This window comes from Oncorhynchus masou, unplaced genomic scaffold, assembly GCF_036934945.1.
Source record: "Oncorhynchus masou masou isolate Uvic2021 unplaced genomic scaffold, UVic_Omas_1.1 unplaced_scaffold_873, whole genome shotgun sequence".
Classification (NCBI taxonomy): domain Eukaryota; kingdom Metazoa; phylum Chordata; class Actinopteri; order Salmoniformes; family Salmonidae; genus Oncorhynchus; species Oncorhynchus masou.
The window spans coordinates 123,042-142,634 of record NW_027015192.1 but is presented as its reverse complement, the minus strand read 5'-3'; the positions used below and the strand labels follow the sequence as shown (position 1 = coordinate 142,634).

Sequence of the window (19,593 nt, the reverse complement as noted above, 5' to 3'; positions counted from 1 at the left end):
CATTTAATTCAAATGTAGCCAGGAAAATGAAGAGTAGCCCAGTTGTACAACGTTTAATGTGGCTCAGTGGTCTAGTCAGAACGTTACACTCATTCAATAAACACGTCATTTAATCAGCTGTTCAGATGGTGGCCTTGTTTAAAGGGGAGCTCTGCAGTTATAAATATTTGTTTAACAAAATGTACAATAAAAAGCCTTTATCACAATTCACATTCCCGTAATTGTTTAACTGATTAAAAATAAATGCTAAATTCACAATCAACAAGAATATAAAATGTATAAATACATAACTGAAAGTCAAGTTTCATCAGTCCCTTGTTCACGTCAACACTAAGTTTTCCAAAATAGCACCTTATTCCCTATATAGTGCACTACTGACCAATGCCCACAGGGCTCCAAAGTAGTGCACTATATAGGCTGCCATTTCAACTCCACTATGAGGGATAGCTAGTGCCAATAGGAATTCATTTCAAGGTTCATTTGTGCGAATGGCGGCATCGAAACATTGTCATTTTGCCGGGGTGTATTCAGTACACGATTCACTCTAAACAAAAGCGTTTGGCAACAGTTTGTTTCTATTGGACAAATTCAGGTAGGTTCCATTTCTAGAGTAAAGGGTTTCCAACAGAATCCGACTAATGAATACACCCCAACACGGCCGCTTTAAAACATGGCAAATCATCATCATTGGCTTCAGCTGGGAGGTTAAAGGTGGGAGGGGCTTCCTTGTGTTCTCCTCCAATCAGCTCACTCAATGGTGTTGAGGAAAAACAGTCTGGAAAACAAAAGAATATTCTCCATAAGCTGTACCACGTCAATCATGGTTTAGCAATGTGTAAACTCACAAATTAAATACCATGCAATTTTGGTGTCAGAGGAAAGCACTAAACATTGTCAAAGACTCCAGCAACCCAAGTTATTCTCTCTGCTACCACACAGCAAGAGGTACTGGAGGACCAAGTCTGGGACCAAAAGTCTCCAGAACAGCTTCTACCCCCAGACTGCTGAACAGCTTCTACCCCAGACCGCTGAACAGCTTCTACCCCCAGGCCGCTGAACAGCTTCTACCCCCAGGCCGCTGAACAGCTTCTACCCCCAGGCCGCTGAACAGCTTCTACCCCAGACCGCTGAACAGCTTCTACCCCCAGGCCGCTGAACAGCTTCTACCCCCAGGCCGCTGAACAGCTTCTACCCCCAGGCCGCTGAACAGCTTCTACCCCCAGGCCGCTGAACAGCTTCTACCCCCAGGCCGCTGAACAGCCTCTACCCCCAGGCCGCTGAACAGCCTCTACCCCCAGGCCGCTGAACAGCCTCTACCCCCAGGCCGCTGAACAGCCTCTACCCCCAGGCCGCTGAACAGCTTCTACCCCAGGCCGCTGAACAGCCTCTACCCCCAGGCCGCTGAACAGCCTCTACCCCCAGGCCGCTGAACAGCCTCTACCCCCAGGCCGCTGAACAGCCTCTACCCCCAGGCCGCTGAACAGCTTCTACCCCCAGGCCGCTGAACAGCTTCTACCCCCAGGCCGCTGAACAGCTTCTACCCCCAGGCCGCTGAACAGCTTCTACCCCCCAGGCCGCTGAACAGCTTCTACCCCCAGGCCGTCAGACTGCTGAACAGCTTCTACCCCCAGGCCGTCAGACTGCTGAACAGCTTCTACCCCCAGGCCGTCAGACTGCTGAACTTAGACTGGGTCTTAGTGCGTCTGCTGTGGGTTCCGTTACCTTGGTCTTAGTGCGTCTGCTGTGGGTTCCGTTACCTCAGTGCGTCTGCTGTGGGTTCCGTTACCTCAGTGCATCTGCTGTGGGTTCCGTTACCTCGGTGTGGGTTCCGTTACCTCGGTGTGTGTTCCGTTACCTCGGTGTGTGTTCCGTTACCTCGGTGTGTGTTCCGTTACCTCGGTGTGGGTTCCGTTACCTCGGTGTGGGTTCCGTTACCTCGGTGTGGGTTCCGTTACCTCGGTGTGTCTGCTGTGGGTTCCGTTACCTCGGTGTGGGTTCCGTTACCTCGGTGTGTCTGCTGTGGGTTCCGTTACCTCGGTGTGTCTGCTGTGGGTTCCGTTACCTTGGTCTTCGTGTGTCTGCTGTGAGGGAAGACCTCGTCGGGGATGTGTGCTGTGTCAAACGACTCCTTACTCTGGCTGTCTGAACTCATGGCATCTATCAGGCTGGCGGTGCCAGCGTATGTGTTGTACCCGCTGTCCACCTACACAGAGCAAACAGGCAGTTCAAATCACTCCCATTAACATGGTCATCAAAAATATAAGAAGAAGTCAAAGTACGTGATCTATCTGTGTACATTCAACCCAATAACACTTTAGTGCAAAAAATGTGTCAAAAACACAGTCAGTGTAACATACATGTCAGTGTAACTCTTCCAATTTTTTTGTTATAAACATGAAAATGCCTTTTCCGAAATGTTAAACTGGTGTCCAGCTTGTTAGAGGTTTATTCTGTTGTGATTCGAGCGGTTTAGTCAGTAGACGGCCCTCAGGATACAGACCTGCATGCTGTTATCATAAGGGATGCTGCTTCCTTCAGCGAGCAGAGACACAAACATATGAGACGCCTCCGCTGCCATCACGCTCGCCCCCACACGGGAGCTGGTCAACCGGACACCAACAGGGGTCACACCTCCTTCCTCCTCCTCCTCCTCTTCCACAGGGAGGTCCACTTCCACCTCGCCGTTCTCCTCCTCCTCCATCTTCACTGAGTCCAACAGAGGCTGGTCCATCCCCGAACCCCCCTCACACAGCCTCCCCATCCCCAGCAGACCCCCACTGGTCCCGGGTACACACGGCACCGTAGAGGGGGAACAGGAGCCCATCTCCATGGGTGGTAGTGAAGGAGAAGGACATATATCGCCCTGGTCCAGGAGGGAAGGGTTGGGGGAGATGGTTGGGGGTGAGGCCCAGCAGCGGGCTCCGGGTCTGAGCTGAGGGTTGACCTGGGTCCGGCCCGGGGGCTGGAGGGAAGAGCAGAAGCGGATGGGGGAACAGCCGTCTACGTAGGGGCTCTCTGTACAGGAGTTGATGTCCATGTCCAGGGGAACACCTCCAGGGGTCACGAAGCTCAACTTCCTCCTCTCTCCTCGACAAGAAAGACAATCACGGCATCACTCAAACGACCAACAACATGGATACTTTTCACCTAATGACTTGACTCAACAGGTCCGTAAAAGATGACTGTGCAAATCTGCACAGACATATTCAGTCAGTTTCCATAGATACCGTCTCCATAGATACCGTCTCCAAAGACGCAGCAGCTTGTATTGTATAACAGAACATTTAAGACACATTATGCCGATTAGGACATAAAACACCCCTTTAACAGACTCGTGTACCTGCTATGGGTGTCTGTGTGAACTGTGGCCCGATGGGGGACAGGGCAGGGGACTGGAAACCAGCAGGAGAAGACCGCTCAGGGCACAGGGGGCTGGGGACACTTCCCAGGCTGTAGGTTCGGTAACGACCCTGGATAGGGCTGGACGAGAAAAGACCCTTTGAAACAAAGAGAGAGAGAGACAACGTCTCACTAAAACAGCAAGAGAGAAAACAAGTGGTTAACGTCTTTATTTGAAATCCTTTGTGATTCTTCCTCACACAGATTCCCTCCTAGATGTTATACACAGTACCACTTTAGAAGGAATATAGCATCTGCTATAGCAGAGCTGTCCTGCTCCTGGAGAACTACCCTCCTGTAGGTTTTCACTTCGACCCTGTTCCCGGAGAGCTACCCTCCTGTAGGTTTTCACTTCAACCCTGTTCCCGAAGATCTACCCTCCTGTAGGTTTTCACTTCGACCCTGTTCCCGGAGAGCTACCCTCCTGTAGGTTTTCACTTCAACCCTGTTCCCGAAGATCTACCCTCCTGTAGGTTTTCACTTCGACCCTGTTCCCGGAGAGCTACCCTCCTGTAGGTTTTCACTCCGACCCTGTTCCCGGAGAGCTACCCTCCTGTAGGTTTTCACTTCAACCCTGTTCCCGGAGAGCTACCCTCCTGTAGGTTTTCACTTCAACCCTGTTCCCGAAGATCTACCCTCCTGTAGGTTTTCACTTCGACCCTGTTCCCGGAGAGCTACCCTCCTGTAGGTTTTCACTCCGACCCTGTTCCCGGAGAGCTACCCTCCTGTAGGTTCTCACTCCGACCCTGTTCCCGGAGAGCTACCCTCCTGTAGGTTTTCACTCCGACCCTGTTCCCGGAGAGCTACCCTCCTGTAGGTTTTCACTCCGACCCTGTTCCCGGAGAGCTACCCTCCTGTAGGTTTTCACTCCGACCCTGTTCCCGGAGAGCTACCCTCCTGTAGGTTTTCACTCCGACCCTGTTCCCGGAGAGCTACCCTCCTGTAGGTTTTCACTCCGACCCTGTTCCCGGAGAGCTACCCTCCTGTAGGTTTTCACTCCGACCCTGTTCCCGGAGAGCTACCCTCCTGTAGGTTTTCACTCCGACCCTGTTCCCGGAGAGCTACCCTCCTGTAGGTTTTCACTCCGACCCTGTTCCCCGGAGAGCTACCCTCCTGTAGGTTTTCACTCCGACCCTGTTCCCGGAGAGCTACCCTCCTGTAGGTTTTCACTCCGACCCTGTTCCCGGAGAGCTACCCTCCTGTAGGTTTTCACTCCGACCCTGTTCCCGGAGAGCTACCCTCCTGTAGGTTTTCACTCCGACCCTGTTCCCGGAGAGCTACCCTCCTGTAGGTTTTCACTCCGACCCTGTTCCCGGAGAGCTACCCTCCTGTAGGTTTCACTCCGACCCTGTTCCCGGAGAGCTACCCTCCTGTAGGTTTTCACTCCGACCCTGTTCCCGGAGAGCTACCCTCCAGTAGGTTTTCACTCCGACCCTGTTCCCGGAGAGCTACCCTCCTGTAGGTTTTCACTCCGACCCTGTTCCCGGAGAGCTACCCTCCTGTAGGTTTTCACTCCGACCCTGTTCCCGGAGAGCTACCCTCCTGTAGGTTTTCACTCCGACCCTGTTCCCGGAGAGCTACCCTCCTGTAGGTTTTCACTCCGACCCTGTTCCCCGGAGAGCTACCCTCCTGTAGGTTTTCACTCCGACCCTGTTCCCGGAGAGCTACCCTCCTGTAGGTTTTCACTCCGACCCTGTTCCCGGAGAGCTACCCTCCTGTAGGTTTTCACTCCAAACATGTTCCCGGAAAGCTATCCTCCTGTAGGTTTTAACTCCGACCCTGTTCCCAGAGAGCTACCCTCCTGTAGGTTTTCACTCCGACCCTGTTCCCGGAGAGCTACCCTCCTGTAGGTTTTCATTCCGACCCTGTTCCCAGAGAGCTACCCTCCTGTAGGTTTTCACTCCAACCCTGTTCCCGGAAAGCTACCCTCCTGTAGGTTTTCACTCCAACCCTGTTCCCGGAGAGCTACCCTCCTGTAGGTTTTCACTCCGACCCTGTTCCTGGAGAGCTACCCTCCTGTAGGTTTTCACTCCGACCCTGTTCCTGGAGAGCTACCCTCCTGTAGGTTCTCACTTCAACCCTGTTCCTGGAGAGCTACCCTCCTGTAGGTTTTAACTCCAACCCTGTTCCTGGAGAGCTATCCTCCTGTAGGTTTTAACTCCGACCCTGTTCCCGGAGAGCTATCCTCCTGTAGGTTTTCATTCCGACCCTGTTCCCGGAGAGCTATCCTCCTGTAGGTTTTCACTCCGACCCTGTTCCCGGAGAGCTACCCTCCTGTAGGTTTTCACTCCAACCCCAGTTGTAACTAACCCGACCCAGTGAAAACCTTTAGGATGGCAGCTCTCCAGGAAAAGGATTGGGCAGCCCTGTGATAATAACAACCCATGCTTAGAACCAAAGCAACAAACCACACTTGCTGCATGTTTCCCTTAAACTGTAATTGTACACACTGGTCAGACACCATTGACATTGAATGGTGGCACACTTACAGTGGAGGGGGTCAGGGCAGACATGCCAGACAACGGGCAGGACAGAGGAGAGGCGCTCATGGGTGAGAGGAAATCTCTATCCCCTCCCCCTTCTCCCCCAGGGGGCTCTCCCTCCCCCCCTCCTCCTTCTGGGCTGGGGGGGCTGGAGGACTCCGAGCCACTCCCTTGGCCATCCAGAAACAACTTCCGTCTCAGAGACGAGGAGCTCAGGGTCTCCTGAACCTGATCCTGCTGAGACACCTCCTTCAATCTGTAGTATTCTCCTGGGGTGGGCGAGGGACAGCCGAGAGAGAGAGAGACGAGAGAGAGACAGACAGCCGAGAGAGAGAGACAGACGAGAGAGAGACAGACAGAGAGAGACACAGAGACAGAGACACAGAGACAGACAGACAGCCGAGAGAGAGACAGACGAGAGAGAGACAGACAGACAGAGACACAGAGACAGAGACACAGAGACAGACAGAGGTTATTTGAGACCTGAGAAGTTTTATCTAAATAGATAAATATGACGTGTATGGAGTGTTCACGGACACGGACGTGTTCACGGACGTGCAAAGGTTTACCTAATATTTTGTCCAGGTGGAAGTCCACAGGTAAGGACAGGACTGTCTGGCAGCCTACTGTGGTTGTTTTAGTTGGTAGTGGCTCTTCTAGTATCAGTGGGGACATGGAACCTGAAGATAGAAGCACTTACACATTTAACATCCATAGAAATGGCTGAACATAACAGTTACTCAGGAAATAAAACACTATAATGTGTGTGTGTGTGTTGAGTGAAAAGCGACTCAACTCCAACTCATTGGATTCACTTACTCTTCCCAAAGTGCATCTGTGCTGATTTCTGTTTGCTTGTTGGTTCGGTCCATGGCGACGGCACAATGGCGCCTTTAGTGAAAAACTGCTCAATGGCATTCTGACGTTTCTCCTCGATGTCAGAATCCATCCTGGATGTTTTCAAAAAAAACAAAGCTGTCACCAGACCAATAAACCAATACCCTCAACCTCTCAGCAGCGGTTCTATTTCAAAGTGCTCCCCATTTCTCTTGTGTGCATTGTTAACCTTAACCTGGTCAGAGTTACTCGCCTGGTCTGACTGCAGTACAAGGACTGGTTACTAGTTCCTCGCCTGGTCTGACTGCAGTACAAGGACTGGTTACTAGTTCCTCGCCTGGTCTGACTGAGGTACAAGGACTGGTTACTAGTTCCTCGCCTGGTCTGACTGAGGTACAAGGACTGGTTACTAGTTCCTCACCTGGTCTGACCTAGGTACAAGGACTGGTTACTAGTTCCTCACCTGGTCTGACCTAGGTACAAGGACTGGTTACTAGTTCCTCACCTGGTCTGACTGCAGTATAAGGACTGGTTACTAGTTCCTCACCTGGTCTGACCTAGGTACAAGGACTGGTTACTAGTTCCTCACCTGGTCTGACCTAGGTACAAGGACTGGTTACTAGTTCCTCACCTGGTCTGACTGAGGTACAAGGACTGGTTACTAGTTCCTCGCCTGGTCTGATCCTCACCTGGTCTGACTGCAGTATAAGGACTGGTTACTAGTTCCTCACCTGGTCTGACCTAGGTACAAGGACTGGTTACTAGTTCCTCACCTGGTCTGACCTAGGTACAAGGACTGGTTACTAGTTCCTCACCTGGTCTGACCTAGGTACATGGACTGGTTACTAGTTCCTCACATGGTCTGACTGAGGTACAAGGACTGGTTACTAGTTCCTCACCTGGTCTGACTGCAGTATAAGGACTGGTTACTAGTTCCTCACCTGGTCTGACTGAGGTACAAGGACTGGTTACTAGTTCCTCACCTGGTCTGACTGCAGTACATTGACTGGTTACTAGTTCCTCACCTGGTCTGACCTAGGTACATGGACTGGTTACTAGTTCCTCACCTGGTCTGACCTAGGTACAAGGACTGGTTACTAGTTCCTCACCTGGTCTGACTGAGGTACAAGGACTGGTTACTAGTTCCTCGCCTGGTCTGATCCTCACCTGGTCTGACTGCAGTATAAGGACTGGTTACTAGTTCCTCACCTGGTCTGACCTAGGTACAAGGACTGGTTACTAGTTCCTCACCTGGTCTGACCTAGGTACAAGGACTGGTTACTAGTTCCTCACCTGGTCTGACCTAGGTACATGGACTGGTTACTAGTTCCTCACATGGTCTGACTGAGGTACAAGGACTGGTTACTAGTTCCTCACCTGGTCTGACTGCAGTATAAGGACTGGTTACTAGTTCCTCACCTGGTCTGACTGAGGTACAAGGACTGGTTACTAGTTCCTCACCTGGTCTGACTGCAGTACATTGACTGGTTACTAGTTCCTCACCTGGTCTGACCTAGGTACATGGACTGGTTACTAGTTCCTCACCTGGTCTGACCTAGGTACAAGGACTGGTTACTAGTTCCTCACCTGGTCTGACCTCGGTACATGGACTGGTTACTAGTTCCTCACCTGGTCTGACCTAGGTACAAGGACTGGTTACTAGTTCCTCACCTGGTCTGACTGAGGTACAAGGACTGGTTACTAGTTCCTCGCCTGGTCTGATCCTCACCTGGTCTGACTGCAGTATAAGGACTGGTTACTAGTTCCTCACCTGGTCTGACCTAGGTACAAGGACTGGTTACTAGTTCCTCACCTGGTCTGACCTAGGTACAAGGACTGGTTACTAGTTCCTCACCTGGTCTGACCTAGGTACAAGGACTGGTTACTAGTTCCTCACCTGGTCTGACCTAGGTACAAGGACTGGTTACTAGTTCCTCACCTGGTCTGACCTAGGTACAAGGACTGGTTACTAGTTCCTCACCTGGTCTGACCTAGGTACATGGACTGGTTACTAGTTCCTCACATGGTCTGACTGAGGTACAAGGACTGGTTACTAGTTCCTCACCTGGTCTGACTGCAGTATAAGGACTGGTTACTAGTTCCTCACCTGGTCTGACTGAGGTACAAGGACTGGTTACTAGTTCCTCACCTGGTCTGACTGCAGTACATTGACTGGTTACTAGTTCCTCACCTGGTCTGACTGCAGTATAAGGACTGGTTACTAGTTCCTCACCTGGTCTGACCTAGGTACAAGGACTGGTTACTAGTTCCTCACCTGGTCTGACTGCAGTATAAGGACTGGTTACTAGTCATCACCTGGTCTGACTGAGGTACAAGGACTGGTTACTAGTTCCTCACCTGGTCTGACTGAGGTACAATGACTGGTTACTAGTTCCTCACCTGGTCTGACCTAGGTACAAGGACTGGTTACTAGTTCCTCACCTGGTCTGACCTAGGTACATGGACTGGTTACTAGTTCCTCACCTGGTCTGACCTAGGTACAAGGACTGGTTACTAGTTCCTCACCTGGTCTGACCTCGGTACATGGACTGGTTACTAGTTCCTCACCTGGTCTGACCTAGGTACATGGACTGGTTACTAGTTCCTCACATGGTCTGACTGAGGTACAAGGACTGGTTACTAGTTCCTCACCTGGTCTGACTGCAGTACAAGGACTGGTTACTAGTTCCTCACCTGGTCTGACTGAGGTACAAGGACTGGTTACTAGTTCCTCACCTGGTCTGACCTAGGTACAAGGACTGGTTACTAGTTCCTCACCTGGTCTGACCTAGGTACAAGGACTGGTTACTAGTTCCTCACCTGGTCTGACTGAGGTACAAGGACTGGTTACTAGTTCCTCACCTGGTCTGACCTAGGTACAAGGACTGGTTACTAGTTCCTCACCTGGTCTGACTGCAGTACAAGGACTGGTTACTAGTTCCTCACCTGGTCTGACTGAGGTACAAGGACTGGCGGTGGATATCCTCAGCATCTATGTCCACAGGAAGCAGGCTAGACATCTCATCTATGTCCCATTTAAACTTGGCTGGTGTCTGAAAACAATGATCAAGAAAACATTGAAAATAACAATTCAGGTAGTGATTGAAGGAACATCACTAGGTGGCTCTGTAAAACAGGGTGATTACGTTCACAAGAGGACAATGACAGGACTTCTGAAGGAGACAAACATTAACTGACTTGCTGATCATGTCCTTCAGGCTATTGAAGTGGGTGAACTACACAAGATATGTATGAGACCGGACCATAAATGTGTACAAAAGATTAGGATGACAGACTGACCAGGTGAAAGCTATGATCTTTTATTGAAGTCTCTTTCTAAACCCACTTCAATCAGTGAAGATGAAGGGGAGGAGATGGGTTAAACAAGGATTTATAAGCCTTGAGACAATTGAGACATGGATTGTGTATATGTGCCATTCAGAGGGTGAATCAGCAAGACAAAAGATTAAAGTGCCTTTGAACGGGGTATGGTAGTAGGTGCCAGGGGCACCTGTTTGAGGGTGGCCAGAACTGCACCACTGCTGGGTTTTTCACGCTCAACAGTTTCCTGTGTGTATCAAGAATGGTCCACCAACCAAAGGACATCCAGCCAACTTGACACACCTGTGGGAAGCATTAGAGTCAATATGGGCCAGCTTCCCTGTGGAACGCTTTCTACACCTTGTAGTCCATACCCCCGACGAACTGAGGCTGTTCTGATGTCAAAAGGCAATGCAACTCAATGTTTTGTACACTCAGTGTAGGTTTACACTTACGGTTCCGGAGGTCTTGGAGGACTTGAAGACAGAGGGGCTGGGGACCACGGATTCTTGCAGGCGATGGTAGTCGTTGGGGCTCTCGAAGGGGTTACGGATCGCTGCCCTCCCTGGAGTCTCAGGAGTGATCTGGACATCTGGAAGATCTCCCATAGTCTGACCACAAACCTGAACCCATTGATGCAGGAATTCAAACATTAATCAGCTTTGATCCAGTATAAATAGTATGCTAATCTAAGTACTAGAGAAAGCCAAACAATTACTGTAATACTATCAAGAGAACAAACCTTACTTACGTGAAAGAGTAGCTAGCTAACGTTAGCTAAACTTAGCTGGCTGTTGGTCCCACAATCTAGTACATACTAGCTATCCCAAACGTTTCGTTAAATGCCTGGCTAGCTAAGGCTTCGGCAACTATTCTGAGAGGTTCATTTGATAGATCTACTCGATATGTTATTTTATATTGGAGCCCTGATACTTACAGCAGCTGCAGAAGTTTTCAACACAACCAAAATAAGGTTCCAGAGTCAGTTGTTTCAAACGTTAATTTCAATTTTCCCACAACCCCCATTGACCAATAGAAATTAACAGGAAGTGCCTGATAACCAATCAGATTGAAGATTTCAGAACGCTCCAAATTTACATCGACGTCACTTCCTTTCGCTTGTCTGGTCGTTAGTAAGCTAACTAGCAAAGTATATACTCATGGTAGACTTTATCAACAAATGTACTATTTCTAATGTATCCAAATGACGGGGTTGTGTTAGTAGATGTATTTTTGTAAATCAGCTTGAACTGTTGAAGTTGCTGTTGAGTTAATCTCGGAGGTCCCACACGAACTGATCATGGCTAGCAGTGCTAATGCTAACAACATGAATGCTGTCCGAGAAACGATGGATGGTGAGTTAGCCAACGTTAGCTTGCTAGGTTATGATAATGTCTGTTGTAGAACCTAGATATGTGTTTTACAAATGTGACACATTATTGAAAGCAATGCCTCAAGATTGGCTTGACAGTAAGGTAGTTAGCTAGGTAACTTTAGCTAGCTAGCTATTTATCACATTTCGTTCTGTACCCATGGCAACAATCCACCACACAACAGTATTAGTGAAGACACTTATCTTGAAAGGCGACATGATTTAAACCACAAAGCTCGTTATGTGCCAGACAATGGGTAGCTATGGTGCCAATTTCATGCTATTATTTTCTCTCCTACTTTTCCCCACAAGTGCTGCTGGAGATCTCTAGGCTATTGAACACAGGACTGGACATGGAGTCTCTGTCTATCTGTGTCAGGCTGTGTGAGCAGGGCATCAACCCAGAGGCCCTGTCCTCTGTCATCAAGGAGCTACGTAAAGCCTCCGATTCACTAAAAGTAAGGCCATGTTCAGGGGTCAGGGATAGGTGCTTACAGAACGGACACACTTTTGAGATCCAAATGTTGTCTGGACCAAGTTTGTCCCGTGGGCCCAGCTATAGAGACTCAATAGGACTAAATGGACTCTGCTCTGTACAGGACGGTAGCTCTCCAGGAACAGGGTTGGAGAGCCCTGTATTAGACTCTGCTCTGTACAGGACGGTAGCTCTCCAGGAACAGGGTTGGAGAGCCCTGTATTAGACTCTGCTCTGTACAGGACTGTAGCTCTCCAGGAACAGGGTTGGAGAGCCCTGTATTAGACTCTGCTCTGTACAGGACGGTAGCTCTCCAGGAACAGGGTTGGAGAGCCCTGTATTAGACTCTGCTCTGTACAGGACAAGGTCAATTGCTGTGGTTATCCTTCACATAACTCCCACTGTTTTAATGAGTCCATTATGCTTCAATCTGATAGGCTAGATTTTTTTCTGACTGGATCTAGATACCTCCATCTCTGCCTCACAACTGTCGCATGTTGCACCTGTTGTCACAAACTTAATGTGTAAAAAATATGCCAATATTTGTCTGCCTTCTGTTCCAGGCCTCTGACAACTGAAAATCTGAGACTGATCCCAACAAAGCAGTTCTGCTGAGCGGAAGTCTTTTCACGCAGTCCAAGTTTCACAATATTGCCAAATAGTGAGCGTCTATTTCCCTGACCTATTCCTCGTGCCTCTGGATTTGATCCCTGGCTTCATTTGAAGAAATATGGTGTGTGTTTAACATTTGGTCTGGCAACATCAGTGGCCAATTCTCCTTGTGTTCCTGTCATCAGCTTGGTGTGCAATCTGACAATATGAGTGACTGCAATGCCCTGATATCCAATGTTTCAGTATCCCTCCCTCCCTCAATCATATAGATTGTCAGTTCAGTCGTCTTTCTTCTGACTGAAGGAAACCTAATGATTGGCACTCCCCATCATCACACAGTGCTACAATGATGGGTTGTTTTCAATTCCTTCATGGCTTTTTGGATGTGTAAAAAAAAAAAAGTCTTATTTATTGCGAATTGTGTGTAGTTTTATATGAATTTAATGTCCGTTTTTTTTCCTTCAATGTCGGGCATGTCAAAGTTATTTTTTTCTCTCTCTCGAAGTGTCCAGGATTGTCAATGATGGATGGAACTCAATATTAAAAGTAGTTGCATTTTATATCCACCAGGTGGCAGTGTTTCTTTACTTACTCATGAGATCATGATAATTCAGAAGTACTGTCCAGTTTACCAGTAGAAAAGTTCTACCGAGTTAAATTTAAAGAGTCATAAATAAGTGTAGATACTATATCCTCCACGTCGTCTGTCTCCAATGTTCTTCTGTTGAGGAATTCTCTGACAAGGACACCTGGACTCCTGAGTGGCGCAAACGGTCTAAGGCACTGCATCTCAGTGCAAGAGGTGTCACTACAGACCCTGGTTCGATTCCAGGCTGTATCACAACTGGCTGTGATTGGGAGACTCATAGAGCAACACGGTTTGGCCGGGGTAGGCCGTCATTGGAAATAAGAATTTGTTCTTGACTTGCCTAGTTAAATATCTTTCAATTGGAGATCTCAGGAAAATGTCTCTGCACAAGTATTAAGAACGAAGGAGGTAGGGAACTAGTGGGTAACTAGCCCCCCCCCCCTAAGAACAATGTCTAATTGCTGACACAAAAAAAGCTACATTTGGAGAAAACATTGTATGTGGATGAAGGTCATGCTTTGGCGAATAAACTATAAAGGGAAATAAATGGCTATTTTTTTAGTTTAGTTATTTCATGTTTTTAGGAAAGGGGTGTTTTAAAGTGCCTGCGGTGCCAGTTACCCTGGTAGCAGATTGTGCCAGTTACCCCGGTAGCAGATTGTGCCAGTTACCCCGGTAGCAGATTGTGCCAGTTACCCCGGTAGCAGATTGTGCCAGTTACCCCGGTAGCAGATTGTGCCAGTTACCCCGGTAGCAGATTGTGCCAGTTACCCCGGTAGAAGATTGTGCCAGTTACCCCGGTAGCAGATTGTGCCATAGGGTTTCACACAAGAGTGTTAAAATCCATTTAATCAGTTTAATTTAGACATTCTTTAGTAAGTAATACTGAAAATCTAAGTCAAGTTGTTTTTATTTTAATAGAATATGTTGGGGGAATGGTGTCACCATTAATATCCACACTGTGAAGAGATTTGATATAAAGTCCCTCTTTTTAACTCACCTGCACATTCATTTTCTTTGCTCTTTGTTCCTTATCAATACAATCCATGATGTACAATTGCACTAAATATGATTTGAATAATGCAAGGTTTTAAATCCCAGCAGTCTTTAAAATTTCATTCAGGATCAAAAGGTTTTCAATAGTTGTTTTTAATTCATTAAAAAAAATCTTAATTGGAATGAATATAACTAATAATATAAAATGACAATAGGGTATAACGTTTAATAACAACTTAACTAATTAATTCAGTGTAACATTGATGTGGCAGCTTTCTTATGTTCTGCTATTGCATTTGTACATACAGTACCAGTCAACGTGTGGACACTCCTACTCATTCAAGGTTTTTTTTCTTTATTTTGACCATTTTCTGCATTGTAGAATAATTTTTAATTTTACCTTTATTTAACCAGGCAAGTCAGTTAAGAACAAATTCTTATTTTCAATGACGGCCTAGGAACAGTGGGTTAACTGCCTGTTCAAGGGCAGAACGACAGATTTGTACCTTGTCAGCTCAGGGATTTGAACTTGTAACCTTCCGGTTACTAGTCCAACGCTCTAACCACTAGGCTACCCTGCAAAGGGTGGCTATTTTGAACTATCTCAAATATAAAATATATTTTGATTTGTTTAACACTTTTTTGTTTACTACATGATTCCATGTGTGTTATTTCATAGTTGTGATGTCTTCACTATTATTCTACAATGTAGGAAATAGTCCACATAAAGAAAAACCCTGGAATGAGTCGGTGTCCAACCTTGTGACTGGTAGTGTAAGTCACAAATAAATCTATCCCCAGTCAAACTGGAGCACAACTCATGAGTTCAACTCCTGCACTGCTCAGACCTTATCCAGTCCCCACCTGTGACTGAAAACAGGAGGAGAGATGCCAATTTAAAAACTCTCTCTTAAACACTTAGCAAGCTATGACATAAAATGCTGTGTAAAACAGCTAAAAGACTATAAAGTAACATTAACTGTAAAGCTTACAGTCACTAGTGGAAACATTTACAACTGCAATTAAGCTACGTTATCTTTTTAATGTATTTCACCTCGTAAGGAGGTTGCTAGCTAGCACTCCTAGCAGCTTATGCTAACTAGCTAGCACGCCTAGCATTTACTGCTGGTGAAGTTGCTAGCAAGCAAGTTAGTATAAACTAGCGCTAAGTGGGCTAGTCATTTTCTAAATGACAGTTAGAAACACATTCATAACCATAAAGGGATAACTACCCCTTGGGGGGGGGGGGACTGCACTCATCCAACATATTACACTACTTTACTAAAAAATAATCTACATGTTTCTCTCTTGATTATTTATTTTAAGGCTCTCCTACTTGTATATTTAAACAACAAATATAGATCTAACTATATTCATATATATCTACAACTTTTTCAACATTTCAAATAATTTAATCAATTTATCACAAAATCGTTTTGTTGAAATATCTCCAAAAGTTGTGATGATGTCGTTTTTGTTGTTGAGCAAGAGCAGTGACAGACTGCAAGATGAACCGTTAACAAGGCTACTGGCTGCAGGTAGTTCCCAGGTGCCCTGCACAGTGTCTGAACAGTTGTTTCCTGCGTTGTGGGAGCAGTAAGACACATGTGGTCTATGAAATACAGGCAGGAATTGAATAGATATATCTACCCAGGCAAACCCTATGTAGTGTATTGGCATCTCTGGGTTGGGGCCCCCAGTCTATCATCAAGACAAATGATGGGCATCACAGACTTGTTTTAATCTCCATAACAAGAGACTCACTGTGTTGGAAATTAATGAAAACAAGATTGTCTTTCATTTGAGTTGATGTGAAACGCGCAGGCAGCCAGCTGCTAAATGTGGAGGAATGAAGAAGAGAAGAAAAATCAACATTTAGCTTCGGTAGGTGAGAAAAGACTTCCATTTGTTCCCCGCTGCTGGCTCGGAGATAAATGAGCTTGTTTGTCTACCAGCCATCTGTTTGGTATTTGATACGTGCTGCACACGAGACCAGCCGTATTGAATACGGCGCGAGATGAACAGCATCATCATCATCTTGAGGCTGTAAATATGAGAGTTTATCATCATCATGTTGTAGGCTACAATAATAGTTGATGACCAATGGGGATGTTAGGATACAGCCAGCTGTGGCTGCTGAGTCTAACCATATTACAATCAATGATGATTACATTACAAATATATTGTAGGCCTACAGTTAACGATGGAAATCAGACCTGTCTTTGTTATCATCACATTTCCAAATAGCTCAATCGTCTGCTTTAGGCACTGAAAGCGGCCATCAGCAGTAGAAAAAGGCTGAGGGATGGGGCTGGAGAAATTTCACCGATCAGTTTATAGTTAGAGCTATTGATGCAAGGACTGACCATCCATGATATCAACATGTTCATTTTAACCATCTTTTGGGGCCATATTGTGTTTGTTTACATTTACTTTGTTAACAAACACTGTGGTAAAACAAGCTTATATTATGGGTTCTGATGGGGTACGACAGTTCAACTGAGTTCATGAGGCATTTATACTTTATATTCTTCAAGAATCAATGGGCACATATCATTCATTTATACAAATTAAGTCCACAAATGGATGTAGCAACTGCTGATTTCCCCTTTAAACATTGTGACCTGAGTATCAGTTACTCACTATACAGTGTACTTCCTGGAAGCCTTTTTCCATAGGCTCAGTGAACGTCACAGCAGTTCTTCAGTCCTGGGCCTGTAGTCAGATCAACAACGAGTGACTCTTCCTCAGGAACACAGCCTAGCAACTCCATCACCGTTAGTTGACTGAAGCAGAGAGAGCAGTAAGGTCTGAAAGGTGTCCTTGCCCCTGTTTTTAATCAAGCCTAATACAATTAAAGTGTGTGTGTTTCTGTCAATAAAAAGAACCCGGATGTGGAGCGGAGCTGAGCTGGCCTTGACTCCTGCTGTTTGCTTTGTTCATTAACAGGAGATGAGCAGATGGCTGCTGGTCTGACGGTCGCTCTGCCTCTCCTTTACCCTGTCTGTCTCCTCTCACTACCCTGTCTGTCTCCTCTCTCTACCCTTTCTGTCTCCTCTCTACCCTGTCTGTCTCCTCTCTACCCTGTCTGTCTCCTCTCTCTACCCTGTCTGTCTCCTCTCTACCCTGTCTGTCTCCTCTCTCTACCCTGTCTGTCTCCTCTCTCTACCCTGTCTGTCTCCTCTCTACCCTGTCTGTCTGTCTCCTCTCACTACCCTGTCTGTCTCCTCTCACTACCCTGTCTGTCTCCTCTCTCTACCCTGTCTGTCTCCTCTCTCTACCCTGTCTGTCTCCTCTCTCTACCCTGTCTGTCTCCTCTCTCTACCCTTTCTGTCTCCTCTCTCTACCCTGTCTGTCTCCTCTCTCTACCATTTCTGTGTCCTCTCTCTACCCTGTCTGTCTCCTCTCTCTACCCTGTCTGTCTCCTCTCTCTACCCTGTCTGTCTCCTCTCTCTACCCTGTCTGTCTCCTCTCTCTACCCTGTCTGTCTCCTCTCTCTACCCTTTCTGTCTCCTCTCTCTACCCTTTCTGTCTCCTCTCTCTACCCTGTCTGTCTCCTCTCTCTACCCTGTTTGTCTCCTCTCTCTACCCTTTCTGTCTCCTCTCTCTACCCTTTCTGTCTCCTCTCTCTACCCTGTCTGTCTCCTCTCTTTACCCTGTCTGTCTGTCTCCTCTCTCTACCCTGTCTGTCTGTCTCCTCTCGCTACCCTGTCTGTCTGTCTCCTCTCTACCGTGTCTGTCTTTCTCCTCTCTCTTCCCAGTCTGTCTCCTCTCTCCACTCTGTCTGTCTCCTCTCTCTACCCTGTATGTCTCCTCTCTCTACCCTGTCTGTCTCCTCTCTCTACCCTGTCTGTCTGTCTCCTCTCTCTAGCCTGTCTGTCTGTCTCCTCTCTCTACCCTGTCTGTATGTGTCTCTCCCTCCCTCTCTCTCATTCCTGTCTCTCTCTCCCTCTCTCTCATTCCTGTCTCTCTCTCCCTCTCTCTCATTCCTGTCTCTCCCTCCCTCTCTCTCATTCCTGTCTCACCCTCCCTCTCTCATTCCTGTCTCACCCTCCCTCTCTCTCATTCCTGTCTCTCCCTCACTCTCATTCCTGTCTCACCCTCCCTCTCTCTCATTCCTGTCTCACCCTCCCTCTCTCTCATTCCTGTCTCTCCCTCCCTCTCTCTCATTCCTGTCTCACCCTTCCTCTCTCTCATTCCTGTCTCACCCTCCCTCCATCCCCCATCGGTCTCTTTCTCTCCCTCCATTACACTTCTACAGCACAATGTGACCAGGCAGGCAGGCAGGCAGGGGGTGTGTGTGTGTGTGTGTGTGTGTGCGTGCGTGTGGATCCAGCTGTTAGGAGGGCCTGCCTGGACAGAGACGTCAGCCCCTTTCCCCTAAACACACACAACACACTGCGGCCCCTGCACCTGGGCCTTGTTAAAGAGGTAATGACGGTAGCTACAGGGTAAACAACTATAAAGTGCTGGTGCTGATTGGTGATTGGCTGAACAGGAGCAGGAAGTCTGACTGAAGTCTGATACTCGTGTTTGTTCCTGGGGTTGTTGTGCTGTTTCTATGCCCCTTCGGGGACAATAAAGATATATTGAATTGAAATGAATTTAATTTAATGAGAGCTGTCTGTGTGGATGAAGTAGATTCAATAGATATATTCTGAGCTTTGTGCTGAGAAACTTGAATTGAGAAACGGCAGTATGAAAGTGGACAGTTTATTACCAAGACGTCTGTGTCATTGAGTGAATAGGATGGGCTGCAGTACAGTACAATGATATATTTCAATAGAAATCCTTTATGAAAGGGTTGGATTTCACTGAGCCCAAGTCCAACATGGTAACACTCCTCTCATTCTCTTTCTCCTATTCAACATTCTCTTTCTCCTATTCAACACTTCTCTTTCTCCTGGCTTGATTGACACTTTAACCTCATTCTGAATGTGTAAAATGCTATAGCTTAGATCATTTTCTCCCCCCCCCACAATAGACGTTTGGATAATGTAATTCCTTCATATGACCTGGTCTGTGTTTTTACTCCAGAAAGGAAACCTGCCAGAAGGAAATGATGAGGGGTGTGATAATGCTGTGTCACCATGTTTCACTACTGGGGTGTGATAATGCTGTGTCACCATGTTTCACTACTGGGGTGTGATAATGCTGTGTCACCATGTTTCACTACTGGGGTGTGATAATGCTGTGGCATCATGTTTCACTATCAGGCTGTGATAATGCTGTGTCACCATGTTTCACTGTCAAGGTGTGATAATGCTGTGTCACCATGTTTCACTGCTAGGGTGTGGTAATGCTGTGTCAACATGGTTCACTACTAGGGTGTGATAATGCTGTGTCATCATGTTTCACTGCTAAGGTGTGATAATGCTGTGTCAACATGTTTCACTGCTAAGGTGTGATAATGCTGTGTCAACATGTTTCACTACTGGGGTGTGATAATGCTGTGTCAACATGTTTCACTACTGGGGTGTGATAATGCTGTGGCATCATGTTTCACTAT

At 47.3% G+C, this 19,593-nt stretch overlaps 2 protein-coding genes across 2 annotated transcripts; one reads left to right on the top strand and one right to left on the bottom strand.

Annotated features, from left to right (window-relative positions):
* Positions 1 to 38: 38 nt before the first annotated feature.
* Positions 39 to 11,057, bottom strand: LOC135537928 (protein aurora borealis-like). The gene is made up of 10 exons (XM_064963939.1): positions 10,978 to 11,057; positions 10,496 to 10,663; positions 9,666 to 9,772; positions 6,702 to 6,832; positions 6,452 to 6,562; positions 5,889 to 6,151; positions 3,341 to 3,497; positions 2,501 to 3,084; positions 2,063 to 2,203; positions 39 to 775 (listed from the first exon to the last, which is right to left on the bottom strand). Exons 2-10 carry the CDS (start codon positions 10,646 to 10,648, stop codon positions 752 to 754), a joined length of 1,671 nt encoding a protein of 556 aa, XP_064820011.1. The 5' UTR covers positions 10,649 to 10,663; positions 10,978 to 11,057; the 3' UTR covers positions 39 to 751.
* Positions 11,058 to 11,142: 85 nt separating this feature from the next.
* On the top strand, positions 11,143 to 13,065 carry mzt1 (mitotic spindle organizing protein 1). The gene is made up of 3 exons (XM_064963933.1): positions 11,143 to 11,395; positions 11,725 to 11,870; positions 12,451 to 13,065. The coding sequence occupies exons 1-3, from the start codon at positions 11,341 to 11,343 to the stop codon at positions 12,463 to 12,465; spliced, it is 216 nt and encodes a 71-aa protein (XP_064820005.1). The 5' UTR covers positions 11,143 to 11,340; the 3' UTR covers positions 12,466 to 13,065.
* The last annotated feature ends 6,528 nt before the right edge of the window (positions 13,066 to 19,593 follow it).